At 49.7% G+C, this 24,933-nt stretch overlaps 1 protein-coding gene across 1 annotated transcript in view; it reads right to left on the reverse strand.

Moving 5' to 3' along the window:
* Nucleotides 1–24: 24 nt before the first annotated feature.
* Nucleotides 25–24,933, reverse strand: part of LOC122392957 (rabankyrin-5-like) — an 83,964-nt gene continuing 59,055 nt past the window's right edge. The window contains exons 7-23 of the mRNA XM_043388346.1: nucleotides 9,559–9,724; nucleotides 9,134–9,320; nucleotides 8,642–8,828; nucleotides 8,273–8,386; nucleotides 7,717–7,918; nucleotides 7,321–7,430; nucleotides 6,833–6,975; nucleotides 6,409–6,579; nucleotides 5,794–5,907; nucleotides 5,108–5,264; nucleotides 4,661–4,861; nucleotides 4,163–4,332; nucleotides 3,598–3,772; nucleotides 2,971–3,166; nucleotides 2,518–2,656; nucleotides 2,204–2,302; nucleotides 25–1,915 (exon numbers count right to left, since the gene is read on the reverse strand). Coding sequence (XP_043244281.1) covers nucleotides 1,777–1,915; nucleotides 2,204–2,302; nucleotides 2,518–2,656; nucleotides 2,971–3,166; nucleotides 3,598–3,772; nucleotides 4,163–4,332; nucleotides 4,661–4,861; nucleotides 5,108–5,264; nucleotides 5,794–5,907; nucleotides 6,409–6,579; nucleotides 6,833–6,975; nucleotides 7,321–7,430; nucleotides 7,717–7,918; nucleotides 8,273–8,386; nucleotides 8,642–8,828; nucleotides 9,134–9,320; nucleotides 9,559–9,724 — 2,670 coding nt within the window. The 3' untranslated portion in view covers nucleotides 25–1,776. The remainder of the gene's footprint in view (nucleotides 1,916–2,203; nucleotides 2,303–2,517; nucleotides 2,657–2,970; nucleotides 3,167–3,597; nucleotides 3,773–4,162; nucleotides 4,333–4,660; nucleotides 4,862–5,107; nucleotides 5,265–5,793; nucleotides 5,908–6,408; nucleotides 6,580–6,832; nucleotides 6,976–7,320; nucleotides 7,431–7,716; nucleotides 7,919–8,272; nucleotides 8,387–8,641; nucleotides 8,829–9,133; nucleotides 9,321–9,558; nucleotides 9,725–24,933) is intronic.

Here is a 24,933-nt window from a genome sequence, read left to right on the forward strand (position 1 = left end):
TAACAGAACTCAAAAGTGCCGACGCTGAGTCAGAGCAGTGTGTATTTTTCGGTAGAAATCTCGGGACATGAGTCACTGTTCATGCGACATTTACAAATCAGTGGGTGTACCGATAAAGCGTCTGGCAGACGGCACAGAAGGCAAATACACACAAGAAACGAACCCGAACGTGATATCCTCATAATACCGTTAGATAAGCCAACTGTCGTGAGTGAATTACATCGACTTTGTAAACGGTTACGAATCTAATAGACGGCACATAACAGCCTAGTATAGAAGCTATTTACTGTAACATAACGGAAGCTAAGGCATGCGTCGCTACACGGTACACAATATTACTGAATTATCACCACTTGGTTACAACATATTCGGAGCCATATTGCAGCTCACAGCAATCGAGTACGAATAATGCATCACCAAAGCTCCACATGCACATGATACATAAGTGTCTTCCTGTACAACAGCCAACCAAAACTAAAACTAATAGCATGTGTCGAAGGCAGATCACACAAAATAAATCTTCTACACACATGGATACAAAACAAAGATTCAAGATATGTCGTCAGTATGGATCACCGCAGTTTAGTCAGCCAACAATCGATTGTTTTCGCAGCACCGATTCAATAATCCATAGCTCTGCAGTTTGAAGCTGACCTTATTGACGTCAGGGTCCCAGAGGAGGGTGAACATACCACACTCTGCACGTATAAACGTCCGATTGTACCACCACCACGCGGGCCAGCCATCAGCGGTTATGGCAAGATTTGCATCAGTCGCCGAGCAGTCGCCACACTGGGTGTTACCAGAGTAACTACCGTGTAACCACGGTGAAGCCTTCGAGCTAGTTACAGCCTCACATGGTCTGATTTCTGTGACGCCCCCGTGAGCGCTATCCTACGATACCGAACAATTAACTACCTGTCTGTCACTGTCAAACAGACAGTTTTCTCGTGAGCTTCAGCCCAAGTACAGAATACAGAGTACACGCAGCTAGCGGAGATACAAACATCAGTACGGCATCAGCGCTACATCACAGCGACATCAGACTGACGTCACCCGCAGCTCGCCACACGCAGTCAGTGACGTCACTCCTTACGTCACTCTGACGCCATCACAGCAGCCTACGGTTGGCGGTGGCGGCAGTCTTTGGCCCGCTAGGTAATAAGTGACGTTAGCAATGCACTCTAACTAGGTCTAGTTGTCATGGCAAAGGTTGGCTTCAGCTACATTCCATCAAATCACCGAGGCAGTGTTTGGAAAAGGCGGCGACTGGTTATTGGTTATGTGTCTTCTCAACGTTATATCGCTGACAGGAAAGTCTGGCATCGACTCCCACAAATCAGGAGAGAGTGGGTCCCTGACAAGTAATCTCCTGCTCCTGAAAACTGCCCTGTCTGGCTCCTGCTATGTCCGAAAGTACTCCCCACGCAACCTCTGATTCCCTGACCTAAATATTACAGTCGAGATTCCAGCCACATCTCATCACATGATATCTTCCGTGAGCTATGATCTCAATAACACTGCCCCAGCCGGCGTCAGCGCAGTGGTCCACAATCCACAGTGGTCCACAAACTCACAGTCGAGTTACTGCAGGTGCCAACTTCAACCCTCACTATCCATGTATATGGCGGAGTATCCGGCTACTAAACCATCGTACATACACGATTCAATACAAGCGTTCCATTTCGACGCCGCAGCCTCCAGTCTGCCTATTCTTCTCGTCTCTACACAGCAGTGGCACTGAAGGAGCCCGTGCCAGTCGCGCGCGGTGGTGACCTACCCGAACATGGCGGCGCCCAGGGTCAGCACGTCGTAGCACGTGTCACACACCCGGATGGGCTTGTTGATGTTGTACTTGACGATGGGCAGCTGCTTGTCCGAGCACTTATTGCACAGCAGGCGACCGCAGTGGCGGCTGGAACGACGGAAAAAAGTTTGTTACACAAGGCGTTAAACAAACGGAAAACTCGAAGCAAAAAAAAAAAAGCAATTTACATACGTTAGCAAGCCGATATTATTCAATGACGTCAGGGTGTGCCACGTCATGCAGTTCGATCTCACTCCCCTGAATTTTGACTATTCTCTGGGACAAGTTGACATATACTTTGCCTGCCTGATGCCTGTGTATTTAAAGGATGACCACTGCGACTATGTGATTGAAATGAGAGCATTCAAAGTTAATCACCGAGTCTGTCGTACTGACCAGTGGTGTTTTCTGGTGGCGATGCCGAACTTGGTACCGCACTCCATACAGTGGTCACCGTCGTTCCAGCCCGGCTCCTGCGAGAGCGCGTCCAACAATCTGGAGAGGAGCGGAGTGAAAATGTCAATCGGCAGACGCAGGGACATAAACACACGGAGGGAAAGGCTGTAAATCCGGCTCCACTTTTAGGGACTAGAAGTCCTGAAACAAAACCCCATTCACTTCATAATGTTCTGTGCAATTGTTACATTATAAATTAGCACGTGCCACCTAGCATGTTCGCGTCCCAGCCGCTCGTCGTTCGCAGCCCGTACCTGAAGAGGAGCTGCTTGGTGGCCACCTGAAAGTTGAAGATGGAGACGCCCTGGTTGTTCATGATGCCCAGCGAGGCGCCCGCCTTCACCAGTGTCATACACAGGTTGACGTTACCCTTCATGTAGGCTAGAAGCAGCGCTGCAAATAAAGGGTGGGGAAGGAGAAAGGTAGTCAGTCGACCAGACTACACACAAAAGACGTCTGAAAGGAATGGTTTAGTTCCTAGACATATGTCGCTTAAGTACCTACTGAGCGACGGAGCCGATGCATTCGATAACATTTGCATACTCAAGCCTTCCGCCTTCGCCTTCCATACCATACACAAGCCCTATGCTCCCCTCCCTTACCCCTCTCCCGACCCCTACGATGCCCATTTGACACGGCTCTCTTTCCTCTCATCTCCGTCCTTCTTCCTCTTTCCCTCCTGCCCTTCCTCCTTCCCGTCTCCTCACCGGTGTTTCCCTCGGCATCCTGTTTGTCCAGCGGGTATTTGGGCATGGACTCGAGGAACAGCTGGCAGATGGCGGCCGCGTTCTCCCGTCCCAGCGCGGCCACCATGTGCAGCGGGGTGCGGCCGCGCAGGTTGGTCGACTCGGCGTCAATCTGTGACTCGGTCAGCAGCACGCGGACCGTGGACAGGTGGCCCTCCTAGGGGGGGGAGGGGGAGGGGGCAACATCGTCAGCACGCGGACCGAGGACAGGTGGCCCTCCTGCGGGGAGAGCGGGGCAACATCGTTAGCACCTTCTCCTGTGGGAAGCAGGGTAACATTAGAGATAGTGACCAGGTGACCCTCCTGGGGAGAAAGGGGTAAGATCGTCAGGGCATGGACCGTGGCCACGTGACTCTCCTGGGTAGTGAGGTCAGGGCAGGGACCGTAGGTAGGTGAACACCCTGGGGAGAACGAGGAAACATCATCACGAGAGGACCTGGGAAGAGCAGGGTGGCGAGACCAGGTCCTAAGACGCTGGAAAGATGGCCCTTCTGGGAGGGAAGAGTTGCGAAATCAGCCAGATCTCACCATTCCTCCCCTTCCCAGCGATGGAGCTCATCACTTCCATCCGCCTTTCCTACAGCTCACCTTACAGGCCACATGCAGAGCGTTATCCAGGTTATTGTCCACGGCGTTGAAGTCGACTTCCTTGTCGATCAGCACGGAGACACACTGGTGGCAGTCGCGCTCTGCGGCCAGGTGCAGGGCCGTCTGTTTGAGAGGAGTGCGCTCCTCCAGACGGGCGCCAGCCAGCATCAGGTTCCTGCAGAGAGACGGACGGACGGAGTACTAGTTAGAGTAACGGGGGCGCGTAAGATATGAGTGTAGTTCATATGGACAAGGGCGAGTACCGAGCCGCTATCTGTTTCCATGGTAGGTTATCTGTAAATTTCCACTATCGAGTAACTGCCAAACTATCAGCTACAATTTACTGTTCAAGGTCCTTATAAAGTACAAAACCTGTTTACACGAAGTTACAGTAGACTCTCACCCGAATAATAAGTCTGCAGCCGAAAACGATATCACCAGCGTATAATTTCACCCAAAAAGACTTTACCTGAGCATGCCTCTCGCTGGATCCTCACCTGAGTATTCAGATCTAGGAATCACCGGACTACGATCTCACATTGGCATGCCTCTCATTTTATCTCACCTGAGTATGATTTCGGAGTCGGCCTGGGCGGCCAGGTGCAGCGGAGTCAGGCTCAGTGAGTCGCGAGTCCGGGAGTGCACGTTGACGTGAATCGACAACAGAAACATGACTGACTCGATGTCCTTCTTCTCGATCGCCACGTGAAGGAAGTTCCGCCCGCGACTGTCGTACTACGGGAGCGGGCGGGGTGTTGGTAAGAGGGCTAGTGAACAGGTAGGGATAGGGAGAAAGCTCCCTGACTCGGTGAAGCCATAGCTGAAGACGCAAACAGATCATTGTCTAACTGAAGTCATTTGTGTCATCTCGGGTAAGTACCAGCAGAGACAGCGCATGACGACAGTGCATGACATGACCTAAGCGTAAACGTCCAATAATAACATCCTTACGTCAAAGATATTGATTGATTGGCAGGTAGCAACTTTTGACTGAGCACAGAGATGCTTGACCGCAAAGCACAACAAACTCGTTCTGCCTTCGAATCACGAATTATATGCCTACCTGTTCGGCCACTCCTGGCTCCCTGCCGAGGATGGCCTGGGCCGCCTTGTTGTTCTTCATGGTCATGGCCAGGGTGAAGGGCGCCCGGCCCAGCCGGTCGCGCGCCGTGAGATCTGTCTCGGGGGCCGACAGAAGCAGGGTGATGATGCCCGTGTGGCCGTTCTCTATGGCGTGGTGCAGAGGAGTCTTCTGGTCACAGTCCTGGACGGAAGGAGAGGCAGAAGGGATGGTAAGAAGTACGCAGCTGAAAAATAAGTCCTGATATCAGATCATCAGTAGAAACTGTCAGTGTGTGACGCTCATCAACATTATAGAAGACGGTTGATGACGAATTTGAAGCATTCTCTGCGTAGCTGTTCATATGGTTACCTTTACTCTCCCCTCTCCTCACGGATTTCCAAATTCCCTGACACGAGTGCCATCTGTATCGATCGCCACGTCACTGACCCTGGCGTTGGCGTTGGCTCCGTGCTCCAGCAGTGCCTGGACCGTCTCCTGCAGTCCCCACTGGGCGCACAGGTGGAGCGGTGTCATCTGATCGCGCGCCTCGTCCCCGCCACGGCCGTCCGGGCCCGGCCGGCGCGCGCTGCTGACGTCACAGCCGCTGGGAAGGGAAGGGAGGGTCAGAGGTCAGAGCACAGTACAGAGGTCGGGTCACCGTCCGGGCCCGGCCGGCGCGCGCTGCTCACGTCACAGCCGCTGGCGAGGGAAGGGAGTCGGTCAGAGGTCAGGTCAGAGGTCCGGGCCCGGCCGGTGCGCGCTGCTCAGTGCTCACGTCACAGCCGCTGAGGGAGGGCAGGGTTAGATAGAGGTCAAGTCAGAGGTCAGGGTACAGGTCAGGATACGCGCGGGGCATAGGTTAGGACAGGACACAGGTCGAATCACAGGCCATACGAACATAAAGCTATCACATGTGAAGACAGAATAATATGAGCATAAAACATCGGTATTGCTCTCTACACGAGAGAGACGCACGGCACCAACCAACGCCCGATGGTTGGCATTTATTTGCTCATGCTAAAAACACATGCTAGTGCCGTCTCAACTCGATCAGTACGAGTTTTGTAAAGAAACACGTAATACTCGCACTGGCTGTTCCCAGCCTATGAGGAATGCGTTGTGCTGGCTGTTACCTGCGTATCAGGAACCCGGTGATGTGCTCGTTGTTCTCGTCTATGGCGCGGTGCAGCAGCGTCTGGTAGCAGCCGTCCGGTCCCTCGCCCCAACAGTCCGTGTCAATTCCGAACCTGGGAACGGGGATGAACGGTCAGCGACGTAAGACACTACGCGCCACGGTACTGCGGTATCTGCCGGCAGCAGCACTGATTAACATTGGCAGTTACAATCTATAGAAAGAAGATAAATTTGTGATTCCTTGCACGATATGAAGCATATTCAACGAATACCCTCTTTCGCCCTCCTTCCCGCCCTCTCTCCCTCCCTTCAACCACTTTCTCTTCCTCTCTGCTCACCTGACCAGTACAGACGCAGCGTCTGTATGTCCACTCGCCAAGGCCTGCCAGAGCGGCGGGTCCCTCCCTCCCCGGTCCTCACCTGACCAGCACGGAAGCGGCGTCTGTATGCCCACCAGTCAGCGCCTGCCAGAGCGGCGGGCACCTCCCCCTCCTTCCCTCCCTTCCTCTCTCCTCACCTGACCAGCACGGAAGCTGCGTCTGTATGCCCACCAGTCAGCGCCTGCCAGAGCGGCGGGCACCTCCCCCTCCTTCCCTCCCTCCCTCTCTCCTCACCTGACCAGTACAGAAGCTGCGTCTGTATGTCCACCAGCCAGCGCCTGCCAGAGCGGAGGGTCGTGTCCGGGGGAGGAGGACAGGTCCGCCCCCGACTCACACAGCAGTTCGATCACAGACAGCAGGCCGCGCTCGATACTCAGCTGCAGCGGCGACAGGCCGTCTCGCGTCCTGCGGGGTCGGGAAATGTCGGGTTAGATCAGCTGCTGAAAGACAGTGGTAACTAAAGCGACCGGACACCGAGTGATGAACAACTAAGGCACGCCAAGAGCTTGATGAGACTGGGGTCTCCAGGGTTTGTGACACTCGCTGAACACCCGATCCACAAATATGATTTGCTACAAAAAGCGACATGTCTGTTTCATATCTCTTTAGGCTAAAAGCGCCAATACATGTCATATAACGAGAGGCCAGCTCCACTCACCTGCAGTTGATGTCTGCGCCGTTCTTGAGCAGGAAGGTGGCCGAGCGTCCATTGTCGGTGCGTATGGCGCGGTGGAGCAGTGTGTCGCCCTCCAGGTCCGGGATGTCCACAGACGCGCCGCCGCGGATCAGCTCCAGAGCCACCTGTCCACGAGGAGCGAGAGGTGAGGAAGGGGGTAAACGGGGAATAGTTGACCTACGTGGGAGAGTACGAGTATAACGCGTCCGAAACGACGGATACAGAGCGAGAAGTTCCTGTGATCAAAATTAAAACGTTGCATTTTGAAACAATAACAAAGACGCGTTATCATTGGGCTAGACGTGTAAATAACGAGAGCGCCCCAGGCGGCGTCGGTGTCAGCTATTGATCCGACATATTCCGATCCGATCCAATCCGACAGTTAGTCATATTCAGCAAGAGCTCAAGAATCTTTCAGGAGGCATATATGCAGTACCACATAAACTCCCATCGATATGCCGTATACAGACCTCGTTCATGTTCATGTCTAGTGCTAGTGCCAGCGGCGTTCTGTCGTTGGAGTCCTTCAGGTTCAGGTCCGGTATTATGGTGTTGGCGTCCGGGGAGCTCTCAGCCATACCTGCGGCGGTACAAAAACGGATATACGTGTTAAACATGATAACGAATAAATGAAAAGCATTTCAGCATGTCGGAACTGAATAGTGTATGAAGTCACAATATCTTAGTCTAGGATTAAAAGAATAAAGGCACTGTGCAGGTCACAACCACTCTGCCTGCGGAACTAGGCGTAGCACAGCTCTGGGCCGTTCACACTGTGCCGCTCACGGTTCCCATAAGAGCCCCTGTGACTGAAGTCTGAGCTCTCCCCCGTGACTCACGCCTGTACTCTATCCCCGCCCACTCACGCCTGTGCTCCAGTATGGCTGCGACCACGTCCCGGTGTCGGTACTGGACAGCCAGGTGGGCGGCCGTCTGCCGGTGCGGCTCCCCCACCCCGCCGGCCTCGCCGCGGGCCGTGGCCGCGTTAGCGTTGGCGCCGCGGCGGAGCAGCTCTGCCACCAGCCGGGACAGGCCGTGTGCGGCCGCCACGTGCAGAACAGTCTCACCCTGTGAGAGGGGAGGGGGGCGGGGTCAGGGAAAACGTGTGGGTTAGCGGACATCGTTAGAGACCGTCCGCTACGCATCCTTGGTGTGGACATTTTCAACGATAGCTTATTTAGTCAGAAGACAGAGTTATGACAAGGTAAGGAAAAAGACATCGCTGATTATAGATCCGGCTTAAAAACGATGAAAAAAACCAACTGAAAAAAACGTATACCTCAGTTTCTAAAGAGATGTCCATATGACAAAATCCTGGCTCCGAGCATGAACAACAAGTACGAGGTTCGCCGAAGACCCGCATCATAGGTTCATCAATAAACACCATGACCAACCCTTGTTTCGCCAGGACCCTCCACTTACCTGTTTGTTGAAGGCACCCGTCTTGGCCTTGGCCTTCACCAGGAAGATGGCTTCCTCCTCGAGGTCGTTGAGCGCCGCCTGATGTAGCAGTGTGTCCTGGGTAGCCTGGTTTACCTGACAGACACACAGACATATATCAACACTATTATTGGCGGGACAGCGTCACCTGGTGCAGCTGGTGTGTCCTGGTTAGCCTGGTTCACCTAAAAGGCAACGCATCAACAGTTCTTACACTTCCATGATCACACTTAACACACAAGCAGCCGTCCCATCCACATAAGCTCTCTTGTCCCTTCCTCTCACAATTCGTTCACTCAATTATCTGCCCTCTGTCTTCCCTGCCCTCTGTCTTCCCTGCCCTCCACTCACGGCATCCACACTCGCTCCGGCGGTGACCAGTCTCTGCGCCATGCTGTTCTGCTGTACGCCGGCCAGCAGGGCGTGCCAGAGCACGGTGTGGCCGCGCCGGTCGCGCCGCTCCAGGTCACACGGACGGGTGATGAGCACGTCAAACACGGGCGTGCAGCCGGACGAGACGCACACGTGGAGAGGCGTGCTGCAATAAGGGTAATGGTGGGGTTAACGGAGTGAGAGAGTGCTGTTGGCCAATCGCTTAGTTAGAGAAAGAGAGAACTGTGACTTTTTTTGCATATGTATGCTCCGGAATCCGGATGCTCCGGATAAGTTTTGCATTATTGTCGGATCTGATAGACCAGTATCTCATTCAAGCTCTCTCCCGCCTCACCAAAACTGTTATCTCCCTCCTTATCCCAGCTCTCTGTTCCATCTGCCCATTCCCCACTTCTCCGCTCTTCCTCTCCCCTTTGTACACCTCCGCTCCATATCTCCCACTCTCCCCACCTGAGCTCTGAGTTCTGGGCGTTGGTATCAGCGCCCGCATCCAGCAGCCTCCTGGCCAGCCGTCCCCTCCACTCGTCCTGAGGTCCGCCGGTGGCCAGTAGGTGGAGCGGCGTGTCGCCAGAGACGGGCACCGCGCCGTCCACCGCCGCGCCGTGGTCCACCAGAAACAGCGCCGAGCTCTCGTCATCTGACGGCGAGAAACAACGTCATCGTCATTATCAGTATTGATAAGAATTGCGGGCCAAGCAAATCTGACTGACTATCAAATTAGAGAACTCCTTGTCTATCAACACCCAAAATCATCGCTGAAAGTGAACAATAGCATATGGTAACAAAAAGAACAAAAAGATAAATCCATGACAAATTAATTGAAATACAATATGCATCAATATCGACTATACAGCCAATTCGGTGGTCGCGCCCACCTCTGAGTATGGCCTTGTGCAGCAGGCAGCGCCCCTGTCCGTCGGCGGCGTTGACGTCCACTCTGTGTTTGAGCAGCGTCTCACAGATGGCAGCCTGGTCGAGCCGCAGCGCCAGGTCCAGAGGCAGGTTGTCGCGGTCGTCCGGCTCGTTCAGACGCGCCGGCAGCTGAGGGCAGAGGGGAAAAAAATGTTACACGGATGAAAGTACGTTGTGCTTTTTAAACACGGCATTCAAAGGTCCTGACAAGGTGACATCCGACACCAGAAAGAGAAGAGATCATGCATTTTGAAAAGCAGGAAAATAAAATTCCGTGACCGGTAACCATTTCATGGACAACATTCCAAGAAGTAGCGGCATCAGGGCTTATGACGCCCCATAGTTACTCTGCGTTATGACACAGGTCATCAGTTGCTCAACTGTTCCGCCCTCGCCCGACCCAACCCAGCCAGTCGAGCTGTCGCGTTGAACCGCCGATAGCCGCAACCGTGACGTCATTCTGAGCCTTGTCACATGACTGTAAATGGCAGTCCGACAAGCGGTAAACAGGCACACTTGAAATTACACAGCCGATCGCGTCACTGTGCGCGATACCGTAAAATGCCGGCCCAGCTCACACTAAAAACAGAAGGACAAAAATGCAGAAACATTCTTGTTCCACGATACTGGTAACAATGGCTAATGCTTACACAATGCAGTGCGCCACAAAAAGGACACTGCATGTGATCAGTTTAAAAGAAGCCTCACCAAACACCACTCACAAAGAGTCTGCAGGACGGCTGGCAACTCAGTCATGCGATGACCATGTAGACATGCCCATCGCGTCATCACCTGGCCGATCATTTACCTCTGACGGAGGTAGGCAGACACGCAAACCCACCCGGTTACGAAATCGGAGCAACATCAAACGCCCACAGTTGCCGGATCCGTACCAAATTTGAGCGGACCGTCTGCATTGGACAGATACGGGGACGGGGTGGGCTGCATGTTTCCTACAGGGGCACGCAGAGTTGCGAGGCCTAGTTCCGGGTGCTGAGCGAATCGCCGAACCAGGACGGAGCAAAGGACCGCCGGACAGCGTCGGAGAATATCTTACAGTATCTGTCGGCGACAGCTCGGTGCAGCCGGCCAGAAAAGCCGCCAGGTGGTCGACCAGCCCTGTCGCCAGGTGGTCGGTCCGACGACAATGCAGCATTGTCGCCCGCGACGGCCGTGCAACTGTCTCGGTTGATAGCAAAGTGCAGACCGCGCAGCCGGCGGGGACAGGAAGCGACGGGAAACGGCGCTGACCCGTGACCGGTGACCGGTGATTAACGACCGGTGACCGCTGAAAGGTGACCGTTGACCACTGAACGAACAGTGACCAGTGACCTCTCACCTCTGACCAGTGCCTCACTGACTTTTATACACTGAGAGGTAAGTAAAAAATTGGTGAAGCCGACGACCACCGAATGCTTACCACTCAATAGCATAGGTCAACTTGAACATGATCACTATAATCATTGAAAGTCGACAACGGCACAAGATGACTGACGGCACGACCACATAACGACACATCCGGAACCATTAATAAACCAATGAGCTGATGAATCACGGAGTAGCCGTTCGTCGACACCGAAAAGTTAAGTGACCTCTCAACACTAAACAAAGTCTAGAACAAAGACATAACAGCAAAGTAACGGCAGACGTCCAAATAAACTACGCAAACCCATCCAAAGACAATGGACGTGTTAACACATCGATAGCATCATTCCAGCAGGCTTAATAGCACGCACACATTGTTACCAATCGAGTGAAGAAGTGGAACACCGCACTCACCGCTGCCACAAAGAAGAACCGAACACTTCACGGGCCTTGATAAGCCCATTGACGAATTTCGCCTGAATCCATAACACGCGGGCCGACCAGCTGCAGATAATCAGGTTCAAACGGTCGCCGGTGGTGGGCCAAGAACAGCAGAAGCAGCCCATCAATTTCCGTCACATCACCATCGCCTTTCGGACGATTGGATCAGCCTTTCCGGTGCCCGAGTCGACTGATCAGAGCGCTCATCGCAACAGGGGTACCGATCATTTCGCTAATGAAGCGCAGCCAATAGACTGGGAGGCAGCAACGGACTGGGGCGATAGGAAAGGTGATGTCCTTCGGGCGCCCTTTGGCATCATTCGGGCTTCTTTTGGGCGTCCTTTGGGCATCCTCACGGCGTCTCGGAGTCGGGACACACCACGACACCGATATATGATCAACGGCCACTCCTTTCAGACACTGTTGACCGGTGTCATAAACGTCTCGTCAGACATGTTGGCGACATGTTGGCGAGGCGTCAACATGGCCCGCTGGCGTCACCTGCCCCGATTCGGCCGGGGGACACGACCCCGATCAAGATGCAGAGGTGGGATTCCTCACTGCATGAGACGGCGGCGCATTTAGAACGCCTCCCTCCGCCTCCCTTGGGTCCGGCGAAGAGCGGAGAGGGGTCAATTTATGCTCCTTGGTGACAGCATATGACATGTATCACCAGAGGTCATACAGCCCTGTCCGCTGGACTGACCAGACCTCAGACGTGTACCACTAAGTATGGCACGGCAGGGCGTGGGAGCGTATCAGGAATGGCCCCGGCTGCTCGGTGACACCGATTGAGGTTTGAGGACAAATACCCAGAGCTCAAATCGGCGTACCGGACGCCAGACACAATGTCGGGATTTGGCAATTATAGTCGGCCTGATTCATGATAAGATAGGCATAAATTGGAATTAAAGCAAAGGTTTAGCATACGATGAGTCAGGCTATCAAGTCGGGTCAAATATTCCTTCCCGGCATGGCGATTTGACTAAGGAATAACACCTAGTGATGATTAGAAGTTTCCAGGAAGGTATATTTCGTAGCTTGATAGGCACCAAAACAGGTTCAATATAAGCGTCACGGGTAAAAATAATAAAAATCGCTAACCAAGGATAGATACACGAACCTAAACGAATACTAATATATGGTCTATGACTCAGCCTGCAAAGGACAAAAAAAGTTCCATGTCAATCACTCGTCTAACAAAGCCGCTTTATGCTTCCACGGCTTCACAGCCAAAATAGCACGCAGAGGCAACGTGTAACTTTTTGTCACTTAATCTCATCCCGGCTTCGGTAATGGTCTCTTTCTCCAACTCATGCCAGAATAGTTCGCTGGTCTCCTCGTCCTGTCATAACCCCTCCTGTCAGGGTTCAGGTCAGTCACCTATCGGCCCCATTCACCATACTGAACATCACGTTAATTCTCTCTGCAATCGACAGAACACCCCACGCACCCGACTGCCACCTTCGATTCCTTTCACCAGTTCAGTCTCATTGAAGCTGCGAAAAGGACAGGACAAAGGAAGGACAGAAAGACGGAAGGGCGGAAGGAAGGACGCGCGGTTGCCGCGGATGACCTCACACCACGGCGCGGCCGGCTCGTGATTCACGGCCCGATTACCTCAGCGCGCCGGCCGTTCCTCACGGTGCCGTGTTGATCTCGGCTCCAAACAGATGTCGAGCGGCGGCCGTGACATCAGGCCGACTTACGGCTCCATCAGAGGGCACAAATCACCCGAGCGGCCGGAGCCGATAGACGGAGAGCCGCTCCAGAGGAATTCAATAACAAAACTCGGACTGAGCGACATTAGTTAACACAGATGAGCTCCGCATGAACATTTGGACCCTAGACGCTTGCAAAACAAATCACGGCACATAAATTCAGCAAGTTTTGAGAGTTACGCTTAATATCAGGAACATTTCTGTCATGTTTACACAAAAGCTGTTAGATTTCTTCTCACCAAAAAAAAGACAACAGCACAACTGTGTTGCACTCTCCATCTCCTCTCCCAGCCATTACCTAGCACCAGCGCCCGGACAGGATATACAGCGCTCCCCGTCGGGCCCCTGATCCACCTGACGAATGGCGAGGTATGGCGGCACACAGCGACTCCTGGCAGCCGATGTAGGAATGGACCGGAGACAGGCGGCCACTGCTCGTGCCGCTCATACGTGAGGTGAGAAATGGCACCAGCGGGCCCATCTACCGAATTAATGCACCCATCGGCCACCCACCGAGGTGAACCAAAACAAAGACGGCAGCATCATCGCGTAATTATAACACACATCAAACGGAAATGCCAGTGATTCTCTTCTATCCAACAGAGATCATGCAAGTCTACAAATTCGATATGGTGCAGATGTTTCTGATCCAGTCAATAAAGAGATTAATCATGAATCGTTGCTGGCCTTCATTTCAGATGTGTGGCATCCCGTCAATAAATTAGACACTGCGGTCGTTTGCAGCTAATGCCACAGTCAGATATTGACCAACACGGCATAAGGAACCCATCGATCACATCTATTCGGAGGCGGGGAACAGCGGTGATTGACGTTGCTTCACCGAGTCGACCGATGGCGAAATGGTCACCAGGTTTTCCTACAGTTTTTGCACATACATGTACATGTTAGACATTTTGCGCTGGAGAGTGGGTAGATGAAAGCCACGGAATGTTGTCACTCGTCGCTAGCTCAGCACGTACTACCCAACCAACAGTCGGCTGCCCTCTCAGACTCGGTCAGCACATTCCAGCACACTCGGCTCTAAAGGCCGCCCCACACTGGAACTCGCATGCGGGTTGCGAGTTTGCGGGTTTTGAGTTTTCGGACATAATACTAATTCATAGAGTGATTAGACCGTTCTCTTATGAGCCCTGTTCGGGCAGCGCATCCTACTGCAAAATTTTGCACCACGCATGCGCAGTAGGGGTCTCCAGGGTGCCAAGCTCCGCCCTTCGGCGTATGACGTCACATGTGTGACGTCGGCACGCGCAAAATCTTTCAGTTTTGCGCAACAAGAAAATAGGAGCTGCAGGAGGCGAAAGTGGCGCGAATTAAAGTTTACTGTCCTATATTTCTTATTGTAAGCGGTTTGAATGCTGCTTTTTGGGTATCATTATCACTTTTTTCAGTGGCACATTGCTATTAACCACATTTGAACGCATTTTATTCAGTTTTTGAACGAAAACCACCAGTCCATCCGCGCCACGGTTCGTCACGCGTCGAATAATGGCTGCCGCGGCCGCCGCGGCCCTCGGCTCTGGCGGCCCGGCGGAGAGTGGGCGGAGCCAGTGGCTGACGTCATTCCAAGTGTGCAGTCACACGCTGCAAAATATTTTGCGCGGACCCGAACAGGGCTATGGTAACTTCATGAATGCAGTGAAGCATATTTACGTCTGGACAACGAGTTGCGTTGGAGAGGCCGGAAATAGTGGCGATTTCAGGATCGCAAGAATGGACCGTCATTGGACTGATTCTTTTTTAAACCGTGCACTGTTTTCGGCCGGAATTTAAGAGTTACTACAAAATATTTTGTAATTACCTTTCCACCAAGAATGAATGCCATCAAGGCTAAATTTTTAATACTATTGCATTTTGTCAAGAAGCATATAGTGCTGTTGTATTGCAGTTTTAGCGCGTTTGTTACAAAATATGAAGCGAATAAGCGTCAGTGCCAATGTCAGTGTACAGAAGTTAACTTGAGGGAAAGCTATGCTAATTCAAATTGCTCTTGTCCATCCACTAAAATTTATTAAATATTTTGCTTTGTGTATTCCAAAAGGAGAGGGAACTATTTCATTTGTGCCTTCATGTCAGAATTGAAGGTGGATCATTAAATTTTCAACGCAGTTTACAAACAAGCATTTGGTCTTTCTCGTTTATAAGCAGTGGCTAAGAAAAGGTTGATCAATCCTGAAGCTCAGTCATCGCAAGGCAGTCATCGTACCTCAACTTGGCAGCAAGATCCCCCAAGGACAGAGGATATATTGTATACATCAACATGCCCTGTAAATCAAAACAAACAAGCATTTGGTCTTTCTCGTATATAAGCAGTAGCTAAGAAAAGGTTGATCTATCCTGAAGTTCAGTCATCATACCTCAACTTGGCAGCAAGATCCCCTAAGGACAGAGGATATATTGTAAACCTGTCTTGTTAATCAAAACATTTTTGTGCCTTCAAAGGCTTAAGTTATCTGTGGTGTGTTCAGAGTTAGGCTGTATGGCCGTTTTTGTTGTATGTTTATGTGGAGATTGAATATAACTGTGACCCTGTGCTTGTTTGTATACTTACGGTCAAACAGGGAACAGCACATTCACATAACATACTCACCTAGCGGCTAGCACCTAACTCATAGCTGTACCAGGGTTGGCAAATTTATGCCAGCAGCCGGTTTAAACCGGTTTAATCCATGGATTAAACCGGCTGGCATAAACTAATTTAAGCCACCCCGGTTTAAACCAGTGTGCACCAACATAATAAATGCCACTTACGTTAACTTGTCGTAACATCATTTAGGTTAAACTGCTTCTTCTCTTCACATTTTCTATACACACCTTTCAATTTTACATGCTAACTTGTAATGTTTTTTCCTGGGGGTTAACTTTATGTCATTCATTATTGATCTGTATCATCCTGTATCAAATGGTTATTTTGATTTGCAGTGTTTTACACAACTAGCTGTTTACATGGGTGGTTCATGGAATGAAAAGTCTTGGAGACAGCTTCAATAAAGAAACCAATTTCGATTCTATGAGAAGCTGTAGCAAACATGACCTTATGCCAAATGCATGGTGCAAGGATCAGTGAATGGTAAGGCCTAAGAACTATCATACAGAACATTGCCTATTTACTAGGGAACTGTCTTTTGCTTAAGCAGTCAGTGACACTAAACAAAGGAATTGACAGCACTGAGCACGGCCACCATTATAGGCTCCAAAGTTCATGTAAAAAACAATAATAAGTGTGATTAGTTAGGGACACTGTTATACCAAGAAAACAACATGCACTACCAGATTAAACGCAAGCCATAGGAACCAAATAGGAACATTCCAGAAGATTTATAAATGATGAGTTGTTGCAATTATTTCCTGTGCCATTAAAAAAATCACCGAATGGGTGATGCCATTATAATTTTTTCTAGTGTTACTGGCCCAGTCCCCAGACGCTTGGTCAGAATACATTTTACATGTAAAATAAAGTAAGACTTTCAACTGGTAAACCGAATGTTAAGATTAAAATGTGCTTATGCCTTATACCTACTTTGTTTCTTAGCTTAGTTACCTACTGACCAGATTGACAACATAATCACATGCCAAAATGTTGACATAATACCAAATGACACGGTATTGAATTCCTGCACTCTGCACCGTCACCAACGAGTACACTGACCCACAAGATAGGTTATAGTAGATGTTTTGACTGAAGGTCGTTTTTATTAATTTAAGCCGGTTTAAACCGGTTTAAACCGGTTAAAACCACTGGCTGGCATAAATTCAATTTAAGCCGGCTTTTATCCAACCCTGAGCTGTACCCTGCAGGATCTGTACTTGTTCATGTCTCGAGCATTAACAAAGCACTAAAGTAGCTTAGTAATCATTTCCCACATTTTCTGAGCATCTAACATGACATACAGCAGTGCAGAGCAGCTTCAGAGAAGAAACACTTTAAATGCACAGACTCACACCAGCCACCCAATGAGCCAGTTCCTCAGTTGACTGTTTCCCTGGACACAGCTTGGCAATGTGAGCTAACTTTTGGCAAGTTGAAGGTTAGCAGGTAAGAGAGTTACTTAGTACCTACCCATAACTGGGTGCTGCTGCCATGCAGGTCTTGGGTAGCAAATATGCAAATATGTGTGATGATTGAGGTTAGGCCAGCTGTCAGGTTAGTCAGGTTCAGGTATGCTCATTGCTCAGGTCACATTTTTATGGACATTTGGCAAATTAAAAAACAAACAATCTGATCTAAGCTCACCCGACTAAACATACACAACTACTGACTATAGGAACTGAGCACCTACCTACTTGTGCCTACACCTCATACCATGTCAAAGTAGAGTTCCTTGGTGGAAGATTACCCTCAGTACTTTTTATCCCAGCCCTGTGAAGAAAACTTCTAAGCTCTGAGTCACTGCTGGCCATCCACAGGACTAGAAACGCTGAGACTGAGAGCTTTGCCATTGTATATTGGACCAATAATGACTATCACGAATGACTATGAACACATAATATGATCACATTGTTGCACGGATTGTCACGTTGACAATTTTACTACAACCCTTTTTTCAAGAAATACAGTGATGATGATTAACATCAAAATCAACATAAAGTGGATTTAGTGATCCAAGCTTTCTCCTCCAGTAGCAATGGAATGATCACATGTTTCCTTTGCCAGACACTGAGTACCTGATGCACATTACAATCTGCATAGCATCTAAGCATAGTAAAACTGCCCAAGTCCATTCATTCTAGATTTTAACTTGATAGTTAGCACTAATTTATCTTGCTGTTGTAAGTTATCATTCAATATTCATACCAATACATCAATATGCACTCATCAGTCAACATTTTCTGGCATGATCCTGCTCAGCGTGCTCTTCAGTATTGCTCCAAGGTCTGCAATATTATAGCTTGTTTTTGGACAATAAGCTCTTTTAATTTTACTTTTTCTTGCTGATATATGAGCCCGATCAACTTGCGTTTATCAACCAAAATTTCATAACTTGTTCAACTTGATATTGATATTGCTCAGTAGTCAGGACCTCTGTCAGCCTCCTGGATACTTCAGATTGTTCAGTCAACATGCTTCTTAAATATGATATAAGTCAATCTTAAGGGATTCAAAACATCCAACAAAACGACGTACAAGAGCAAGAAAACCACCAGATAAACTAAGAAATGGCCTTGGAACAGAGCCAAGTGGTGCTCCATTTGTTTGTTTACAATGATTGTAGTGCTGATGTATTTTTAGGACTCTGAACGTCGGCTTATAAAAAAATGAAACGTTTTTAGAAAAGTTGTAAGGCAAGTAATATTTATCTGAAAGAACTAAAATATTCAAAAGCCAAACACTATGAAATACATGAATCGGAACGAAAAAGTAACCCAAAAATCCAGCCTAATCACCGGCTCCTAAAACTGCAACACAATCAGCACTTTTCCCCGCAACTCGTTGTCCAGACGTAAATATGCTGCAGTGAAGCCGGTTCACCTTCAGAAGCTTACACATAGTCGCAATACCAGCGCAACGAACCAAAATTCGACTCCAACGAAAAACCCGCAAATCTCGCAGAACTCGCAGACCTCGCAGCGAGGAAAATCGAAAGTTGCCTCAAAATCAACTTTTGGAATGCGATGCAAGGTCGCTTTCAAGCTAAAAACATGCAGAGTCGCTTGTTAGATGGTAGTGTGGGTCACTCAGCTTAGATTGTATTATTTATCACGAATTGTATTATTTATCACGAATCATTGATTTTGAAGAAACCCGAAAACCCAAAAACTCGCAACCCGCATGCGAGGTCCAGTGTGGGGCGGCCAGGTCAACCAGCGCAATGCGAGCACATAAGTCAGTGACCGTCGCGGTACGGTGCTCACTGCTCCTCACCCCAGACCTTTGCTCAGTGGGGCCCTGTTGGCTATCATTGCGTCCTGTGTTCTGACAACACCTGTGTACGACAGCGCAGTCCATTCAGAGCGGCCCGGCCTATTCAGACCCGCCGATACCGGCAGGTGCCCCGGGTCCGCGCCCCCAAGCCCGCCGGCTTACCCGTGTCGGCGGGTGATAATGGCATTCGTGATCGCGCTGGAAATGAGCCGAAACATGATGAAGTTAAGCCACTACTTAGTGGTAAGCTACAAGTTCCGGTGAGAAATTCATTCATTCAAGGCGAGGGAAAATCCAGACAAGGAATGCACGATAAAGTGATACGCACGCTAACACCACCAAACGACATGCCTCAGCAATAAATTCATAAGCATCTACACCACCCATCTGTGTTGCATGGTTTTCTTTAGACAGCCTTTGGCAGAGTTCTACAAAGATGACCGAAGTGCTGCAGTTGTTGCTCGACAAAAGGTTGACCAGTGGTTGGTTAACCCTCGCATGTGTGCGGCGTTTGCCAGCTTCTAATGTGTAGGGGGGGGGGGGCGGGTTGGACCCCCCCCCCTTGCCGTTTGGCCCCTGATCGAGCTAGAGCTTCGCGGAAAAAACGAGCGTGTTGCCCGTGACGAGAGGAAGCCGATGATACCCAATTTTAAGGTCCTAGGTCATTGGTTGACCTTCCAGGTCAGGTCAATGACCCGAAGTCGGGAAAATCGGGACCTGTTAGAAAGTCGTAAAGTGTGGCTGCTAAGGGGTTTTTCGGGGTGCTGATCACGAATATCGTGTTAGTTTTGATCACAGATGATGTCTTGAAGCATTTAGACCAGGTCGGGTCAGGTCAGGTCAGGTCAACCAGTAGGCGTCGTGACGGGTATTCGTAGTACGTGTCAACCGCCTCTGACAGCTTCGTAACATGTTACGAAGTCACCAAAACTACTTCGTAAATGTTCAAATGGTTGCTAAATTCGAATTCAGCTCCAAAACCTAGCCTAGAAACAAGTAAAACTCGAAAAAGTGACCCGAGGTCACTTGAGGTCACCAAAGGTCAATGACCTGACCTGACCTTCAGGTGACCTTGACACACACGGGAGTAACATCAAATCACATGTTTGAACGTTTGAAACCACGAAAAGCTTGCAAACACGCGGCTAGTGCGAGCCGACATACGCGAAATCGCGATTCCGGCCAAACATGGTCTCGGAAAAGAGGTCACAGGTCAAAGGTCATTTGGGTCAGGGTCATGAAATTTTCAGAGTAGGTGTAAAATTGATCAATGCGAGGGTACTGAAAGTTTCGTCGCGATCGGCCGCTTTTTACGCGAGTTATTCGCGAAAAACCATGGGGGGGTCCATCCGACCCCCCCCCCCCCCCTACACATGCGAGGGTTAAGCTATAGCTACAACTGCACGTACGAGCAAACAGTCGGTGTTCAGCGCACGAAATAAGCTCTTCGCTTTACCTAAATATTATTCCACGCACGACCGACAGGACGGTTCTATAGTCTCAGACAGGACCACCCAGGAGTGCGCCGTTCCACGTCTCACGCGTTGCGAACGTCGCCAAACGACCCGTGCCCCGGCCGCGACCAAAGAGCGCCGTCACAGAACATTGGGAGCTCTAAACGTCCGTGGCGCCGCCGCCTCTGTGAGGCTAAATAGCTACAGACGAGACTGGTTGTCCGCCAAAACTGAGCTAATTGAAGAGTTCGACCGAAGAACCGAGCTATCAGATGCGACAACTATGACAGACATGACGCTAGTTCCGATAGCGATTCAGCCCACCAATTCGCCGAGAGGGCAGCGCCGGAGTATTATCGCGTGTCTCCGTAGTGTCGCCACTGAGGACACGTGTTTCGCCACTTGGTCGTTCTAAATGTCTCTCACCATTCACTGGGTGTCACTAATGTCACCTGTGTCACCTGTGTCACATGTGTCACTCGGTGACGTCAATGGGTCAGGTGTGGGCCTCCGAGGTCGTCTGAGGAGGCCGATGGAGACCGGCAGACAGCAGGCACTGGCAGCCTTCTGTTTAGTTTACCAGTATCTTAGCTCGCCTCGCCACTATTCTGTTCCACCTAGCCACTTCGGCTTATCTCGTCTCCTCCCGTCTTATCCCGTCCCAACCCGTCTCCTCTCCTTCCCGTCTCCGTCAGACCCGTCTCGCCCGCCACCTGCTGCGTTTCGGCGGCATACCGCGCGGCTGTCACTCCGACAGGGCCCGGTAAGATCAAAGAAGCCCACAACCACCACTGACCAGTCCGCCTGCCACTGCGCGGCCGCCAGCTGCATAGAGGCACGCACAACGCGTGATAAAGTGCAGAGACACCGCAGTCAAAACACGCCCGCACTGCTGCGCGTGTGTGCCACTGTCTGGTTACCATGCCAACCAGCTGTTAGCCGTCGCCGGAATTACAAGGAGGGCTTTTATGTAAAGGCTGCGGGCGCCGGGAAGCACTTTGAAGGTTGTTTTGCAAGTGGAACACCACTTGCATTGTAATGGAAACTACAAGGAACGCAGCGTTTTATAAGTATCGTAAAAGAAACATAAATAAGTCTCAACAACCAGTTACGAAAATGGAACGCAGAAATTATGCTGGATGCTTAATGATCTGTCAAAAAAAGCGATTTCATAATCGTAGTAAATGTGAAATAAAAGATACATCTTTGGACGTAATAAGCAGACCGAGAGAAAAACACAAAACCCTTAATCAGTTTGCAAATGTGTTATGCTACTTCATCATTGCCATTAAATCCAAAACACTTTAGTGAGGCAATGCTTCATTAGAGGTTTAGCTTGTTACCGTCCCGTTTAGGTAGGTACAAGCCTTAGCGAAATGTTGACAGAAAAAAAGTAAGGGGTTCTGCCGTACGCGATGGAACTATACTGCTTAGAAATTCGTGCCCCACAACTCAAATATCATTCTTGACGTTATGAGGCAGCTTTTTCTCACATACATTGTCATAGAATGATCAAGCCTACCGATGCAAGAGCGCTCCCCTGAATACATCATCTTCACCAACTTTCTCAGTCGAAGAGTTCGAAGCATAAAAGTTGTAGGGCTGGGTCAAACCACCAATTACGATCCCTTCCCAGCCCTTCAATTCACACCAAATTCGCTACTCGCTAATGTCATTAGAGTCATTTCCTGTCGAGTTACGACAGGAATAATATCCCCAATATCCGGGGCAGGGACGCCACATATTTTAGACAGACGACGCCTTCCCCACCAGAGCTACCGATCCCCGTGAGGCAGTCGACATAAGTTCATCCGCTGCACTGGAGCCGCCCCAGCCACCAAATCAATAACGCACGCCGCGCGTGTAATAGGTCCCGACAGCCCGGCCCAGAGCCAAGACACACACGCACGCCATGAGCTCGATTTGACAGCCATGCACTCAGAGACGTCAGGGTGATATTCACCATCATAGTGACGTCACAGTGGACTGACGTAGGACAAATGATGGACAGCAGCATCATGATATTTCCCGGGTACCGTAGTAATATCCAGACACGCCATCCTGAGGCCATCTTATGTGACTTCTCCTACTCCTCTGACAAGTGACAATGATTTTCTTTTCTCTTTCACAAATGAGGATTATAAGTCAGAATCTAACTTCGAAAGACACTTTGTCTGATGTGACGCCCGTGTCACCTCACATCATCGTTATTGTCCCCGCCGCCAATGGGGACGCCCAGTGACCCGATGACGTTCCACCCGTTCTACCCGACGGCATCGTCAGGTGATGACGGCACGGACAAAAGTGGCGGCGGCGGCGGCGGAGCGGCGGACTGGCGGCAGAGTGGCGCCTCCGTCACCGCAGAGCGCCGCAGTGCGCCAATTTCGGCACCGCAGCCCCCCCCCCTGGCCACACCCCGGATGGACTGTCCCCGGTGGTGAGGGGACGGGGGGCGGGACCATCTGGCCAGGACAGAGCGGCGCCTCTTCCCACAATACATTACACAGTACATACATAGACCAGTCAGTCAGAGTAACTACCGCGGCAAATACAGAGTGGAGGTGGGGATAGGACGAGCCTTCAAAGGGACTCCAGCACCCCATAACTATGTACCCGGTGACAACAGCTGGGAAGAAGTTTAAAAAAGCCGGATGTGTGTAAACATGCTTCGAAACTGTCGCTTATTTTAGAAAAGGTACAGCATCCATGTAGTTATATAATGAGCGATGCCTATATTCGTACCGTTGTCATGTTGTAGCCTGTATGTCAGATTGTACCAACCGACAAGAACACCCAACCCTCGCACTTTTTCTTCCTAATTCATCATCCTTCACAGGCGTGTGAAAACGCCACATAAAAAATAGTAGATTTAAAGGGACCCTCCCACCTTCAAAAAAGTTAATGAATTGGCATAAAAGTGATGTAGCGTGAATCACAAAGAGCGAAAATGAACATCTACCAAATTTTACCGGAAAATATTCACCCGTTTTCGAGATATAAGACTTTTATTTTTGTTTACTTTTTGGGAACTCCGCTGTTTCTGTGACGTCACATAAAGGTTTTCTTTACGTCGGCATTTGGAAGCAATAGTTTGGTATCAAAGTGCGACAAATATTGCGCGAATGATGCGTTTATCTTATCAAGGTCAATATATGATGACCAATAAAGGATTCCAGGACAATTCTTCTTATGGCATTTCTTCGTATCGCAATTCTTCGTCTGCAAATCTTCGTCAGGGCATTTATTCGTATCGCATTACTTTGTCTCGCATCAGGGTATATGAAAATCGGCTCGCATTTCTTCTTCAACGCAAATATATGCAAGAGTAAGCATTGAGGGACAAATAAATGCACCGACGAAGATTTGTAGACGAAGAAATGCGGACGAAAAATTGTGCTACGAAGAAATGTCATGCGAGAATTCGTTCGGGTACCATGACATTTATGTGATTTCAAAGTCAAGGTTCGCAGCTGATCTGCTAAATCAAGCCAAGAATCCAAACTATCAAAAAACTATAAATATTAGTTTGTCTGTCACAGAGGTCTCAAGCAATATAAGGTTGACATATGTTGAATCAAAAATCTACTGCCACAGCTCACATCTCCTGCCTTAGTTTATCATTGTTGTTTTAAATTGCTTTCAAGAGAAACAGAAGGCGCCAGTATCTGATATCACTTCAGATGATTGTTTCAAGATCTGAGTTCAAATGGAAATAAAAGCAAGATCAAGATGAAACAGGGATTATTGCTGTTAAAGTAGTTTGGCCATGATACAACAAGCACATAAATCATTAGCCAAATCAAAAACTGGTTGGTTTGTCAAGATGTTTGTTGTCTGTCGTCAGTTGAGCTGCTATGAACACTGAACGCTCTCACTCTTACTTTAAAGAGAGCAGTTTAAGTTGAATGGTAGTGAGCTGTAATTAGACAAAGCAGCTATTCAGTGCTCACATCAAGCCAGGCTAGGAAATGGCATCAACTGTGGTGGGAGGAAGCAGGCTCGGCAGCCCTATGTTGTAAACTTCTGTTGTGTCTTGTGTTTGATCAACTGATGTTTTCTGCAGTGATAGTAGCAGGTAACTGCATGCTTGTCAAATTATGTGAATAAACGAATTCATAACATTGCATTTTTCTCTCCATGCAAGGAACAAGTAAGATGTTGTAGAAAATGTATTAGAGGGCTGCATTGCTGATTTTGCACTTTATCAGAGCTTTATTTAGAATTGCTTTCCTGAAAGCTACACACAGGCCACAGCACTGAAATTCACAATGTCATAGCTTTTGGCAGAAAAAAAAGAAAAGACTTACCTAGGTAAAATTGGCTGAAAGTATGGCAGAGCAGGTCTTGATGCGTATGCCCATCCGTGTGCTTGCCGAAGCCGAACTGACTGCAACACATTAACTCTGACCCACCATGGTGGCTGGCATATCCTGAACTTTCACCACCCTAAACAAGACAACTTTCAGCCCTCAGCAT

This window comes from Amphibalanus amphitrite, unplaced genomic scaffold (assembly GCF_019059575.1).
Source record: "Amphibalanus amphitrite isolate SeventyFive unplaced genomic scaffold, NRLGWU_Aamphi_draft 000509F_arrow, whole genome shotgun sequence".
NCBI classification, from domain to species: domain Eukaryota; kingdom Metazoa; phylum Arthropoda; class Thecostraca; order Balanomorpha; family Balanidae; genus Amphibalanus; species Amphibalanus amphitrite.